We start from the raw sequence: 15,179 nt of genomic DNA on the forward strand, positions 1-15,179 counted from the left end.
TAACTGTTCCTATCACAGACTTTCATGTATTCATACATATCTTTTGACCATAGACTGTAAATATGAATGTTTGAAGCTTGAGTGACGTCACCCGTCTGTTCCTGCAGGGGGCTCCGGAGGCTCATCGGCAGCAGCCGCCATGTTGGAAATGCTGTCTCAGCCTAACTTCCAATCGACCTAACGACAGGCTGAGAGCTGGAGCTGAGGCAGGTTTTAAGACTCTTGATTCAAGGACACATCGGGGTGCAAAAGATGGGGATTAAACCCTCGACCTTCCAGTTGAGAGACAACCGACTCTACCACTGAGCCACAGCCGCCCCCAGTATCAAAAAGTGAAAGAAAAAAGGACCAAATCTTACTTTTTTTAATTCAAGATTTGGGGAACATTTCCATCATCATGCTTTATAAATAAACTTCATGAGTCTCCTGTACCAGACTGAACTGGAGCACTTTGTCAAGTCTGTAATTTGACCCCGTGACCCTAAACTACATCTCTGAACACACAAGCAGGAACAGCTCCAGGTGCAGCTTCACAGTGTTTATAGTACACATACCACTTCTCTTTTCTGCTCTCCACTTTCTCTCCTGCAGCTCCTGACAGCTGTGTTGACGGTCTGCCTTCAAATGAGTGTGGGATTTATCTGTGAGGGAACCTACAGCAAACTAAAAGCACAATGAGACCTCGTTTATTTAGAGGTGTAATAAAGTATGCAAAGACTATAAACCATTGTTCAACTACAAAGAAACTACAGCGAGATAACAGCTTGAGCACGTTTCTGCTCGTGGAGCTTATTAGAAACATGCAGAGGCTTTTTAGGTCGGGTACAATCACTTCTATCTGAACCACTTCTCTTGACCCGCTTCCATCACTGCAACACCTGTTGACCTGATAACTGCTCTCATACCTGGCAAACCGAGGGGCGTCCAAAACGGCTTCTCTGGTCCAAACAAATCCAGAGCATTCAGGAGCAGAATCTAAAGTTAGAAGGAGGACATACTGGCTGCTGCATTGTTGTCAGAGAAGCCAGCACTTCAACATAGCATGTTTCCTTAATGTCTTGATGATTTAGTAACAGATTGGTGCTTTAAGAAACACCTGTGTTTTATTCCTGGAGCTGAAGGAGTTTGCTTGCTTTGTGGAATGCTTCTGGAAGTTACAGGAGCATCAAACATATCAAAACAATGTTTCTGTTTTTTTAAGATCATAAGGAAAACTCCCGTTTGTTTCATATTTTGATTCTGCTGCTCTTCCTCAGACTATTAAATTTCAAAGAAAATTCAAACTTGACTGAAATTCAAACCTTCCCTGTATCATCACTACCATCCCAGCTCCCCTGTCAGTGAAGGTTTAGTGTTACAGTGTTGCATGACTGGTTACATTCCTCGGCCAAAACTTAATTGACCAGACGTCTGTCCCACGCAGCACTGAGGTATAGTCGAGTGTTTCCAGCCACAATGTGTCGACTTTTAACACAGATCTACCTCACCCCAACACTTCAAACCACCAGAGAATTACCCGTCTTCATCGGCGCTGAGTCACAGGAACCGGAGGGAGGAAAAAACATTCTCACTCTCAGGAATCTTTTTTCGGCCTTCTCTTTGAACGTTGGTCTCCACTCACCCCTTCACTGTCGGTGCTCATATTCAGATCTGCTCCGTTTGAATTCTGCCGTTTCATCAGATCGCTGTAATGACACCATTCAATTTGGCGTTTAGCGTTAAATGTTCCACCCATGCCGGGTACATAATGGAAGAAAAAACTCACTTAATGCCTATTTTTTGTGTAGCAACCCTGCAATTTGACGAGGCTGGATCGCAGCTCATCTCTGTAAACAGCAGCCGCGATAATATCCATCATCTTAGGGCTCTTATTATTTCTTCTTCATGCCGCTTAAAGTGCCTCAAGTGAAATTATATTACACACGTCGCTTCCTTATGTGTTCAAGCACTCGAAGTTAAAGTTTCACTCAGAGTTGTGTGTGTGTGTGTGTGTGTGTGTGAACTCGTACTGTCTCCACTGTAGATGGATTTCACAGCTTTATGTTATCCAGACAGCAGAGTTTGAAGAAGACGGGGGAGGAGGGAGGAGGGGGGGTCGCATTCCAGACCCACAGAGGCTAAAGGGAAATGATGTCACCCCTCACCCAGACTACCATGACTCATTAGTTTCAGGCTGAGCCTTAATGTTGCCCTACATTGGGACCCCTGGCAGTTCTAACTGTCCTGGCAAGTGCTCGAGAAACTGGATGAGGAAAAAACACCTCGGCCATTACACTTCTGTCTCCACCCGTTTCCATTTCTTTTGATTCCTGCGTCAAGAAATGTTTTGATCATGCTTGTCTAAGCTGCAGACTAACACACACACTGCAGAGTTTCCTTCTCATTGTTCCCTCTTAAAGCACATTTTTAGTACCTTGTTAGCGAGCTGTAAATTTCCACTTTCTTGCCATACATTCCTCTCTGCATTAGTGGAGTGAGGTATGAGTTTAGAGTGATATTAACATTAATGATTTTCAGATCGCGCACAGGGAGCAGTCTTGAAAGCTTTTTCATTCCATCACGGCTCACTTGAGAGCAATTTAAGGTCATTATAACCAATTGATGTACGATTGTATTTCTCTATTTTTATCGCTGTTTCTGCAGCTGTAGGGAGCGTGCAGTGTCGACTGATAAACAGACTCGTATTACACCATACAAATTCATTAAATTTCTTCACCTGTCAGCAGATGTTCTGAGATCAGAAACAGCAGAAAACCTACACAACGTACATGCAGCAATAAGATGATCCCTGTGTGTGGAGGAGTGTGTGATTTCCCCAGCTCTCTGTGGGTGGGACAGAAGGCAATCAACACACCCAGCGCTGGGTGGCCATATGTGTACATTTAACTGGCTTCCTGTGCGCAGTGTAAATTATAGAAAATTGTGTGTGAATGTGCACGTAGGCAAACATAAAGCAACCACTGATTGACCTCAGTTATTTCAGCCTACTGAGTAAATCAGATGAGGGCCTTTAAATAGTCTGAGTGTGTGTGTTGTAGGAGGTGAGTGTGGCATTTATATTTTTGCAGACAGGCATGGCTGAATGTTTTTTTTTTTACTGGAGAATAATCCTGTTGGTTTGACTCTTACCAATAAATGTTTATCCTTCAGTAAATTAAAAGAAGTCATGTCTTTGAGTCCTTCGTTGTAATTTTGTATCATATCTTTTATAATTTGAATCCTAAGGTTGTGTTCAACTAATGAGGATTATGCATGATGAGCATACTGAAATACATTCCTATATTCTTGTTAATTTGGAATCCTCACAGAGTGATGCAAGAGCCCAAAAGTTCTCTAACGATCCTCAGCCGTCATCACGTCTTGGTGCATTCATATTGATTCCCTGGCAGTGTTATATTCATGTTAAGAAAAAGCCGACTTTAGGATGCCGTAATTGACCAATCAGAATTGAGTATTCAACACGGCCGTGCAAAAATCTTGATTTTGAATCATTTGAAAAGCGTTTGACAAAAACATGAAGGGAATTCACACTAGAAAGATTTTAAAAACCACATGAAAAACTCCCTCAGATATATTTTTCAACTCGGCGTATAAATGAATAAATTCATGATAACAAACTTTTGGGATTGTTTTTTTAATGTCTCATGTCGGATCCTCTTCCAGTTCACATTAATCACCTGGAGTTCATCAGAACCAGGGAGGATAAGTTCCCAAAGATGCGTCATACAAAGGTCCAGCTCTTTTTTTTTACAAGCTCACCAGTATCAAGACAAGCTATGAATTATACTTTTCTCTAGAGAAAGCTTGATGTGTTGCAGGTGGAGATCGTCTGTAGATACTGTAAGAAACAGAGAGGATTATAAGAAATTAGTCAGTTTTGTAAAGTTGGTCTATCTTGCCAGCAATGCTTTCATTTCTCTTCTCTGTGTGATAATATTTGTATCATTGGGACTCACTTTCAAGGTGAATTTTCTTGTATTTAAATGTTTATCCATGCACAATTAGAGGCTGAAAACAAAGAAGTTCAGTGACCAGAGTGTCTTTGGGTGACTCCTGCCCAGTTCCTGTTTTATCAAGCCTCTGTAACAGAAGGGACAGCTTGATGGGAACTTCAGTATGCATGAGTGCAGATCAGGAGGAGCACAGTTGGTCAGGCTTTACATAAGGGAACCGCCATGTACCAAAGTGGAAACATATGTATGCTTTCAGTGTGCACATTTCCTGCAATAAATCATACATATTATGGAATTCTGCCACATAAAAAAAGAGCTCGCTGGCTACTCCCAAGCCACCGAGCAGAACATATCAAAAAGATCCTATGACTATTTAAAACACGTTTTAATCAGCGGTCTCACATGCGTTCAAAGTTTGAGAAGAGGAAGCAAGTGCCGAAGAAAAAGTTACAGAAAGAAAGATCTACGAGGGGAGAACTTGTGACCTTGTGAACCGGTCTTAGCATTCCCGGGAGGTTGTGTTACTGGAGAGAGATGTGTGATTTCCAGTTTTCTCACCTCCCCCTTGTTTTCTAACCTCTGTGCGTATGTGTGCAATGGGGGGGGGGAGGAGGGGATGGGGGGGGGGGGGGGGGGGGGGGGGGGGGGTAGCTGCATGTGTGTCTTACAGACGGCAGCACCTGATGGATATAGAGGCAATTCTGTTTGTCTCCATCACAGCCAAGCAGCAACTTCTGGTGTTGAAAAAAATGAAGCCAATGCGGAAGTGTTAAAATCCTGCAGTTCCTCCGGTGTCCACTAGAGGCTGGCTGCAGAAGCACAGGAAGTCACATACACACCCATTCTAAAAAGCCTGTTTTTACAGCAGAGATTAACATGTTTACAGCCTGGTTCAAAAAACCAAATAGGTGTGATTAGCTCATGTCTCGATGGACACACACTGTACGGGGGGTGAATGTTTTGATGACTCATCAGTTTTGATTTGATGAAGGATAAGAGTTATTCACAATAAGGCGTGTAGCATCATTTGTACTCGGCTTGTCTGGGGGTTAGGGGTCAGAGGCTGCAGGCCAAGCAAGATAGTCCAGATGTATTTCTCCCCCAGTAACATTTTACGGTTTCTCCCGGGGGATTCAGATTTTAATATCAGGGCAGGTGAGCAGAGGCGCTGCGTGTCAACAGGCATGGCAGGCAACTGCTTGGGGCCCCAGACCAGTAGGGGGGCCCCTGAGGACAGACAAACTTTAAAACCAAAACAGCGGCCCAAAATATGCAAATGTTGTAATGACGTCTGAGTGCACTGACTCGTATTACCCTGCTGTGTGTTGCATGAATTATTCCTGTGAAAACCAAAGTTCTTCCTGCAAAATGTTGATGTCTTTGTGCACCTTTTTGGATTTAAAAAACTGTCGAAAAAAGGAAACAAACATAGATCATTCACAGAACCGTGTCACTTTCATGCATCCTGTGTGCCAGCCTAAACAAATCCCACTCATGAAATGTGATATCACAGTATTTCCTGGCTAGTTTCACTTTCACCCAGGATCATAAACCAATCCCTCTAAGTAAACTTGTGAAAGTTCAAAGAAAAAGAGGTCAATGGCAGGGTGCCCAGACGAAGGCAGAACAGCCACTACACTGAGCTGCTGACCACCACTAACCAGCTCGCAAGCCTTTCTTTGTACATCAACAGAGGTACCCAACGGAAAGCAAAAAAGAGTCCCTCACTTGTGGTCGGTTCTTTTAAAGTCAGAGCCAAGGAGCCAATTAAACGGATTAAGGGTGGATCACCACTGGTCTTGTCTTGATGGGCTGTGGTCACCAGATTGCCAGTCTGCTGCTGCTGCTGCTGCATCGCTCCTGGCTCCTCAGAGGGCAACAGGTTCACATGGAGTGGATGACTTGAAAAAACAAACAACGCCCCGACTGTGGGATTCTGCATCTTCAGTGTCTGATAGGACCCGAGGAAGAAGAAGTGCAAACTACAAATCCAACAAGAGCCACACAAACTGCAAACGTACAATTACACGGTACCAGAGACATAGACGGGCAATCAGAGAAAAGCTCTGACAAGATCGACGATAGTAATGCTCCCATGACACGAACCCTGCTGCAACCCTCCACTTTTTATCTCTTTATAAGGAAATGAAGCGCGCACCCACACACATAAATATAGTTCAGAGGTGCTGTAAATATAGATTTCCACACCGGGAAAGTATGAATGTGGTTGATTCATTCGAGGTCTCTGGCTGGATGAGCCCTTTGCTTTGCCTTGTGGCAACATCAGGTGAGTCATATTATTTGACTCGCATGCTTTCATCACTGGTTCAGAGAGAGAGAGCTTCTTTTGTGCTTTTTGAAATTCACACTATGCTGAGGGCGTCTTTGATGTTGGTGACAAAGCACTATGTAATGTTTTCCTGATCGCCCCCTCAGGGTTTTCTCTCATCAGTATTGATGAAATTGTATTTGTTTTTGAGTAGTGACATAAGTTCAGAAAGTAAACAAGTTCAGAGTTCGTCTTCCTGTAAAGGCCACACTGACATGCACCATAGTTTATTTTCTTCATATATTTCTGTCTAAGGCCTCGTCTTTTTAGACACCTATCAAAAGTGTTAAACAATGATCTTCCATCGACCTCAGACAGCTTACAGACTCGATGCTCTCAGGCTGTGTCACATACCAGACTGACTATTTGTGTAGAGTATTAAGATAAAGGTGTTTAAATGGTAAATGGACTTGAGCTTGCACAGCGCTTTTCTAACCTCCTGGATACTGACACCACAGGTCACACCTCCACATTCACACACTGATGTCAGAGGCTGCTGTGTAAAGAGTCCATCAGTATTGAATAATCCATTCATACACATTTATATGCAGCCAAGAAGCAGGAGCAACTTGGGGTTAAGTGTCTTGCCCAAGGTCATATTGGACATGTAGCTGCAGGAGCTGGGGATCAAACCCCTATTTTTCGGTTGAGAGACGACCGACTACCAATTGAGACAGTGTCGCTTTTAGATTTTGTTTTCTCCCCTGCAGTAGAAAAAGAGGTACAAATCGTACACTTTGAAATGTTTGTCCTCATCCTTCTTCCTGCATCTTATCCCATCTCCTCCATCCCATTTGCCCAGTTCCAGCAGATGGCTCTTCAGCATTAGCCTGGTTTCCCCCCCAAGATGTCGGCCTCTTAAAGGAAGTTTTTCCTCTCCACTGTAACTCTGCTAAATGTTCTCATGATGGATTAACGTTGGGTCATTGTAATATAGCAATGAGTAAGGTCTTTTTACCTGCTCTTTGTAAAGCGTCTCAAGATAACATTTGTTGTGAATTGGAGCTATAAAAAAAAAAAAGATTGAAATAAGAAATGGTTTCCTGTTGTGTTGTTGTTTTGGGATAATGACATACTAATATAAGGGACTGGATGTGTTTGTGATCATTACAGCCCTTATGAAAGGTCTGGTTGATATCCATCTGTGAACAATGATTCATCTATCACTCCTGCTCCTATCACACAAACTAAATTAAAAGTGCCAAACAAAGGAATACACAGTATAAGATACAAATCACTCAAAGAGTAATTCCTCACTCTCCTCGTGTGCGATGGGAAAAGCTGAGTGTGGGTGGTCATCTCCGACACTGTGCCAAAAATCACAGACCAACACAGATAAAAATCACTAAGCAAACGTTTAAGGGAAACAAACAGAAGGGACGGTTTGTTGACAGATGTCAAACATTGCAGTAAATAGCGTCATCTGACATGTGGGGGAGATCTCACTGTCTGCAGAGAGATTTCATCACTTCCCTGTGCCTGTCAGCATGTCACCCGTTTAAAAAATGATGGTTTCTTATTTCTTAAGGGTGAAATCTGTCCCAAAGGAAATGGAGTGCTTAAACAATCTCTCACTCTGTATGAACGGAGGAGAAAATGGAATCCTTAATATCTGTGCTTTGATATTTGCTTTGATGGAGTTATATAGAGCAACCCAGTGAGAAAATATAAGACACACTAACGGCATAAAGTATTTGATTTGTCTTAAAAGCGCCTACCTTCTCTGGTCCAAACAAATCCAGAGCATTCAGGAGCAGAATCTAAAGTTAGAAGGAGGACATACTGGCTGCTGCATTGTTGTCAGAGAAGCCAGCACTTCAACATGTTTCCTTAATGATCAGATAGTAAGATACCTTTATCATTTCACTCTCTACACATACTGCTCCTTTAAGCTGTTTCAATTTGACCTCAGAATGGCACAGACTGTGTCTACCCACACGGGGGCTCTGGGGGTCTAAACACTGGCCTCCTGGTGCCCCTCCCTCTTTACTTATGTTGACCTTAGACAGGCAGCCTTCACACACACACACACACACACACACACACACACTGGGGCACACACACACCCTGACACCAGAAACCCTCCACGTACACTCCCATTCTTTCATCTCCAGTTCAACTCACAAAGTCGATTGAAACCAGACTAAACACACTGAAAGATCATTCACAAGACTCTGAAATAGCTCATAAAAGACACGTTGTGTGACTTTATTTTTTTTCCTGCTTACTATAAAAGGAGCTTCTGTGACTTTTTGACATTCACCCACCCTCTAATTCGGCTTTTGTCTTTTTCCATAAATCAATATCTGTCAGGGAGTGTGGGGCTGCTGATTGTTTTTACAGAGTTGCTGTGTAATTTGGCTAAATGGTACGTGCAGCCAGTTGACTCTGAGTTGGTAAACAGTCTGGCTGGTTAAAAAAGGGAGTGTGCTGATAGACTCAAAGCATACAATCAGATATAATTGGTATTTTGGACCGTGGATCTATTTGATTACTTACCTTGGAGATAGTCATGATGGCAGCCGTGTAATGACAAGTACTATTTTTGGGTAAATTATACAACACTGATCACGTTCACTACACCACGCTATACCATGGCTTCCATCTTTCTATCACTGCCGTATAATATGAGGTCGTAATAAAAGAGATTTGCGACATAAAAATGTGACGAGGCATACATAGATTCTCACGGTGTTCTTTTTAAGAGCCCAATAAAGTTGACTTAAAAAAAGACTTTTACAACGTGTAAGAGCTGGAGCTGAATAAAAAGTCAGTGGTTGAAGTTGTTAAAATTAAAGAATTAAAGGCTCCTTTTTCTACAGCTGCTGAAGCACTCAGACTTGTTCTATAGTGAAAGAAAGAAATGTTGAGGTTTGTTTAAAAAAAAGAACTCTTACCTGACCTGTTTAAAGGCTTTATATGCGACTTTTTGATCCAGCAGATGTCGCCCTTGAGCACCAGCATGAAACCAAAACAACTCGCGCTGCATTGTTGTGTTAGCATGCTAATGCTAGCGATCTTTATTCTGCTCGTATCTTCACACTGCATGTAAATTTACCTGAAATGAGCGTGATCTAGAAACACAGTTAAGCAGTGAGTACAGTATGTTATCAAGAGGAAGTCAAAGAATAGGTTAGATATGTAAATCAATGGTTCCCAACCTTTTTCCATTGGAGACCCCAACACTTTTACCTTAGAATAGTGGAGCCCCCCCCCCCCCCCCCCCCCAGGACCAACACCAAAATAAGTAAATGGTAAATAGACTTGAGCTTGTATATTTATTTTCAAGTCTTTTGACAACTCAAAGCTGTTTCACACCGCAGGTCACACCTACACATTCACACTCTGATGGTAGAGGCTGCTGAGTAAACAGCAGGAGCAATTCCAGATTAAGTGTCTTCCCCCCAAGGACACATCGGACATGTGGCTGCAGGAGCTGGGGATCGAACCCCCAACTTTCCAGTTGAGAGATAACCGACTCTACCACTGAGCCAAAGCCGCCCCTGTGAAAGTGATACATAGCTTTCAAGAATTAAAATACTTTTGAATCTGAATCTACCTTCACATGTCTCCTTACCAAAATACCTCTGTTTAAATTCCTCAGGAATGTTTTAACATGTTTGCAAATCTAATTTTGACAAACCTCAGAGCAGACAGAAGCTCCACGAGACCTTAGGCACTACCCCCTAGAGGGCCTGGAACCCCGCTGATGTAAATGATATTGAATCATGCATTGGGGGTTGTTCATGATTTGCACTCCTGCAAATGTAGAGAAATAAATACTAGCAACACCAAATTCCTGAAGTGCATGTGAAGGCCTCAAACGTCATCGTCCTAATTTCTCAAGGCATCTTAAAAATGTGGGCGCTCGGCAGAGGTCTCATTATGCCCGGCAACAAGTTTCACAAAGGGGGGGGGGGGGGGGGCGGGGGGTCTTGTTTCAAGCTTTTTCCTGTATTCACTGTATCTCGCTCACACACACACACACAGTCTCTTGGAATGCATCGTTCCCTGAAATCCTGTAGAAACCGACTGACAGCACCACGCTTACACAGACAAACGCACGTCTTTGCAGTCCGATGCCTTCTGTGCCCAGCTGGATTGAACATTTCCTCCCTGAATTCCGGTTTCATCTCAGTACTTTTCCACTGATGTCTGACTCACAATTGCACTGTGCCTGAACCCGGAGACCCCCACTCCTCCACCCCTCTTCTCCAAACATCATTTGAGAGGTTTACACTAAATGTATGTTTTATGTATGTGACTTGCATGCCTTTTGGATCTACAAGTTGCATTACATCTTATTGCTGACTTACTCCTCAGGGACTACGTGTTCCACAGACAGTCTTTATTTCAAAACCTTTGCATACTAAGAAGGATACTTTTTTACATTTTTAAAAACCATACTTACTCGCCCTCGTGTCTTGAGTCCTATCCAGTCTATTCCTCTGCTCCATAGACCTTCTTTGTTCCAAAAGTGATTAAAATCCCATCAATGGGCTTCATTGTTCCACGTTTTCTCATTGTGATTAACACAGACTGTTTATTTTGAGTCATCTCCAAAAATTCACAGTGCTGCTCAGAAAGTGTAAAAACACCCAGCGCTAAAAATGGTTCCCAACAAATGTTCGATTTTCTCCTCTATTGATTTTCTATGGAAATTAGGGATGTTCCCAGCGTCTAATTTCCCAGTGGATTAAAATTTAGACAAGTTGACTGGTCTAGAGTTAATAAAACACAACAGAAAAAAAGTCAAAATTGAGTTGAATGTTTTAAAGGTTGCATGTTCTCGTCCTCTTCAAACCAACAAGAAGTCTCAGAGCTTTCCCAAAACTGTGCAGACAGTAGCGCAGGGAGAAAAGGCGCCACTAGCTGGGGCTGCAGCCAGAGCTACATTCAACGGGCATTTTGGGCCTAGATAAATACTAATATTTCTGGTGCCAACATCTAGGATTGAAGTTTAAGTTACATGTATTCGTCCACAAATCGTGTACATCCCCAGGAATCCCCCTCTTAGGAAATAAAAAATGAAACTAAAGTCTTTATATGTGATGTTTCACACTTAAATATAATATAAATCAAGTATCTCCTCTGAAAATAACTCTGTGGGTCATGACTGTCTACAATGGGTGTAACACCCGAGTCCCACTGTCTGTGATGTTTTCAGAGTTTTCAGAGTCCTATCTTCACTTTGTTTACATCGCCCGGACGGCCGGCTGACTCCTCCCCTCGTGTATAAAAGTTGTTTAATTGAGGGACTAGAGAAAAGAAGAATAACATACTGTACTCACTGCTTAACTGTGTTTCTAGATCACGCTCATTTCAGGTAAATTTACATGCAGTGTGAAGATACGAGCATAATAAAGATCGCTAGCATTAGCATGCTAACACAACAATGCAGCGCGAGTTGTTTTGGTTTCATGCTGGTGCTCAAGGGGCGACATCTGCTGGATCAAAAAAATCACATATAAAGCCTTTAAACTATATATATATATATATATATATATATATATATATATATATATACATTTGTGGCCTTTTTATTTATGTATGTCCTCAGTACAAACATTTGGACTCGGGGCAAAGGGCCACACACACACACACACACACACACACACATGCTGATAAAGATTCTCACAGCTTGTCAGGAGAAGTCACGACTAAGTCTGCAATAAACAGATGATAAGAGTGGAGTGGTTATGAGGTAAAGATAAACGGCTTCTCCGACCTCCTTGTGGCACATACCAGGTCACCAGTCTGCATGAAGACATGCTGGAACCTTCTCCCGTCTGCCACATTGCACGATACGGCTCCAAACCACGGGCACCAGATCTGACCACACACTGACTGGCCTCAGGCACTTTGCAGGCTCTCATCATTGTAAACACTTAATTTAAATCCTTTGTTTAGTCAGAACCAGCGTGGCTGCCGCGGTAACGACTTAATCACTATCTGTCAGTATGGCACCCTGCAGTTAGTGGCACGCTTGAATTTACTTTGGGAAAGGATCACATTTCCCATTGACCCTATACAAGGGGGGGTTTTCTGGCCCACTGGTGTGTTCGGGGTTTGACTCTAAAAACATGCACTCTCGAGTTGAATCTCTTCATAATTCAGGAAAAAAAAAAAAAGACATCCTGTTTGGATTTCAAATACCCAGGCTGCCTCATTCTCCGCCTGACTTTAGAAATTAATCAGACTTAAAAGATTTCCCTCTGTTTCTTCCTTTTGGCGGGGGCCCGTTCCAGTGACAAACATGAGAGTTTAGAAGGTATGCAAGTTTTTCCTGCAACGCCTGGCCCAGATCAATGTCACCTTTCAGAGGGGCTGGACACAGGGCAGAGCGGGGGGGAAACGGTCTGCCACAAAGGGGCTCTTTCAGCATGAGAGCCTTTCCCCCATGCTGACCTAAATCTCCTCCTCTCCCCTCCGCCTGGTAGCAGCTACGCAGATATTCATCCTTCAACCAGGCTTCACGGGGAGCAGAAACGTGTGTCTGTAGTCCTGGGGTCAGACCTGAGGGGTAGAAACATGGACCTCAGGGGGGGGGGGGGGGGGCTCGAGTGTCTACAGGGTTTGGGTGCTAAAATGTAAAGGGATATGAACGGAGGGTCAGACCTTGAAGTTGTGCTCTCACCCTCCTGTCTGACATGTGTTCTGTTGTCCTCACTTCCTATAAGGGGGGGGGGGGGGGGCTGTTCTGTCGTCAGCCGCACAACCCCCCTCTGTACAGCTTTCATAGAGTTACATGTACATATTTGCACTCGGCCCCTAAGGTAAACTGAACTACATTCGCACTGATGTACATCATCACACCACACCCCAAACACTCAGGGCTGCTTCCTGAGGCGGAGCAGAACCCCAGACCAGACCAGACCAGACCAGACTTGATCTTTCCTTCAGGTGACGTGTTCAGTGTGGAGCTATGCTCGACAGACTTTGTGACGAACTGGTGATAACACAATAAAAGGCTCGATGAAGTGGCCGTGATTATTCCCAGACACTGATCAGAGTCATCAGAGAGGACTGTGGAACAGTTCAGAATCTAAAGTTACACTTTAAGTTTAAGTCACATTATTCACCATGCACCAGCTGCTTATTAGCATGCTAATTACAATCACACTGGCTGGAACAAGAAACTTCACACACATGTTTTGAGGAGCTCTGAGACTTATTTAAACAGGTTGAAGAGGAGGAGGATATGTCACCTTTAATATAAAGTGTTACCATAGTTACTTTATTCTGAATAAAAAATAGAATAACAGATCTTTATATCTGTATATATTTATTTCTTGTTTACTGCACATAGTTCTGTTTACATCTGTTAGTCCGATCACTGTCCACTTATATCTACTCTTTTTATATTTTGTATTTTAAGTTAAGCTTTAAGCTTTAAGTTGTATTTAAATTGAAACTTTATATTTTAGGTTTAAAATGTTTCGTCTACCTGCACTGTTGTTAATTTACTGCTCTGTGTGTCTTTGAATCGCCCCCCGGGGACAAATAAAGTTTTTTTTTAATTTGAATGCAAAGCTGATTTAGTAATAAAGTTCAAAATAACGATGAAAACAAAATACTTCCATAAAGACTTTTATTACATTTTGTCAATAAGTTAAAAAAAACTTTTCTGAGTTAAAAAAAAAAAAAAAACGTTCACACATCTCTCAGAAAAAAAAAAATGCAGAATGTTTCTTCGGGAAAGCAAATGAAACGAGCACATTTCAAAGCAGGGAAGAGAAAATCCTTTCAAGTAAAAACAAAAATATTGAACTTCATTCAAACAGAACTCATATTGAATTCTGCCATGTCTTGTTTTTTTTGTTGTCGTGTGCAATATTCCAAAAATAAAGTTATTTTTATTGGGCACAAATCCAACTTTAAATAAATTACAAAAACTTGCACTCCACCAAATAGTGACCTGAATCTCTAATGCACGAACGAGGATCGATGGAAAGCACCAGTCGTCATTCTGGAAGTAATGACAGTTATTTGTTAACAGAATAAATGGAATCAGTGAATTCAACCTGAAACACAGCAGCTATGAGTATGCTAGCGTAGTTAATCTAACTGCAGGCAAAGCTACCAGTGTGTCTGAATAATGGCTATGACAGTGTAAAAGCTTTAAAGCTACAGTACCAGTTCATCTTTGCTGGATGTTTTCAAACTACACAAAGAAAACAAATAATGGAAATGTGTTTCTTTCTAATCTGTGCTTCTTATCGTTTCACCTCCCTTTCTCGTCTACTCTGTTTGACAGAGATTCCTTAAATGCAGTCATTTTTTCTTTCAGTTTTTGCCTTGAAAAAGAATTGCATCATCAGCAAAACATGTAAGGACACAACACATCAAATGACAGGGGGGGAAAAAACACACACACACACACAAACATGGCAAGAAAAAAAGGCAAAGCAAGGTCAAGAGACTAATTTACATTAAAGTTCAGTTCAAGGGTCGATGAAGGAGACTGCGATGTAGCGCGTGCCGTTGGTGGTGGGCAGGCCTTCGTGCAGATGAGTCAGTCGTCCTGGGTGCATGAAGCTCCAGCCTTTCCTCGGTGAATTAATGGAACAGTTATACCTATGGAAACGACAACCTCCGCCCTAGAAGAGGAAGAGGAGAGAAAGAAAGAATGAGACAAATTGAAATCTTGATTTAAACTGTGGAAATATTTAACTCCTAGTGTTTAAAACGGGTACTGCAGTCTAAATTCTAAACATTACAGAGAGCTGTCTCCCCCCCCCCCCCCCCCTCTCTAGAGTCCATGCTCACTCAGGTCACCATGTGGTGGACTCTGAAGCTTCAGTGTTTATCCAGCTCTGCATGGGTCTGTAAACCTTTCTGTGTTCTAACCTCTCTCCATTTTTCAAAAGCATCTCCAATATTGATCCTAGTTTGAG

At 42.5% G+C, this 15,179-nt stretch overlaps 2 protein-coding genes across 3 annotated transcripts in view; both read right to left on the bottom strand.

The window, feature by feature from the left end:
• Positions 1–551: 551 nt before the first annotated feature.
• The window catches only part of LOC132994240 (Golgi reassembly-stacking protein 1-like), a 408,891-nt gene continuing 394,263 nt past the window's right edge, over positions 552–15,179 (bottom strand). The window contains exon 10 of the mRNA XM_061064459.1: positions 552–561. The gene's annotated coding sequence lies outside the window, so the exon portion shown is untranslated. The remainder of the gene's footprint in view (positions 562–15,179) is intronic.
• Positions 13,860–15,179, bottom strand: part of plod2 (procollagen-lysine, 2-oxoglutarate 5-dioxygenase 2) — a 35,027-nt gene continuing 33,707 nt past the window's right edge. For both annotated transcript variants that reach the window (XM_061064047.1, XM_061064046.1), the window contains one exon: positions 13,860–14,882. In XM_061064047.1, the coding sequence (XP_060920030.1) occupies positions 14,727–14,882 (156 nt within the window). In that variant the 3' untranslated portion in view covers positions 13,860–14,726. The remainder of the gene's footprint in view (positions 14,883–15,179) is intronic.

This window comes from Labrus mixtus, chromosome 19 (genome assembly GCF_963584025.1).
Source record: "Labrus mixtus chromosome 19, fLabMix1.1, whole genome shotgun sequence".
In the NCBI taxonomy this organism is placed as follows: domain Eukaryota; kingdom Metazoa; phylum Chordata; class Actinopteri; order Labriformes; family Labridae; genus Labrus; species Labrus mixtus.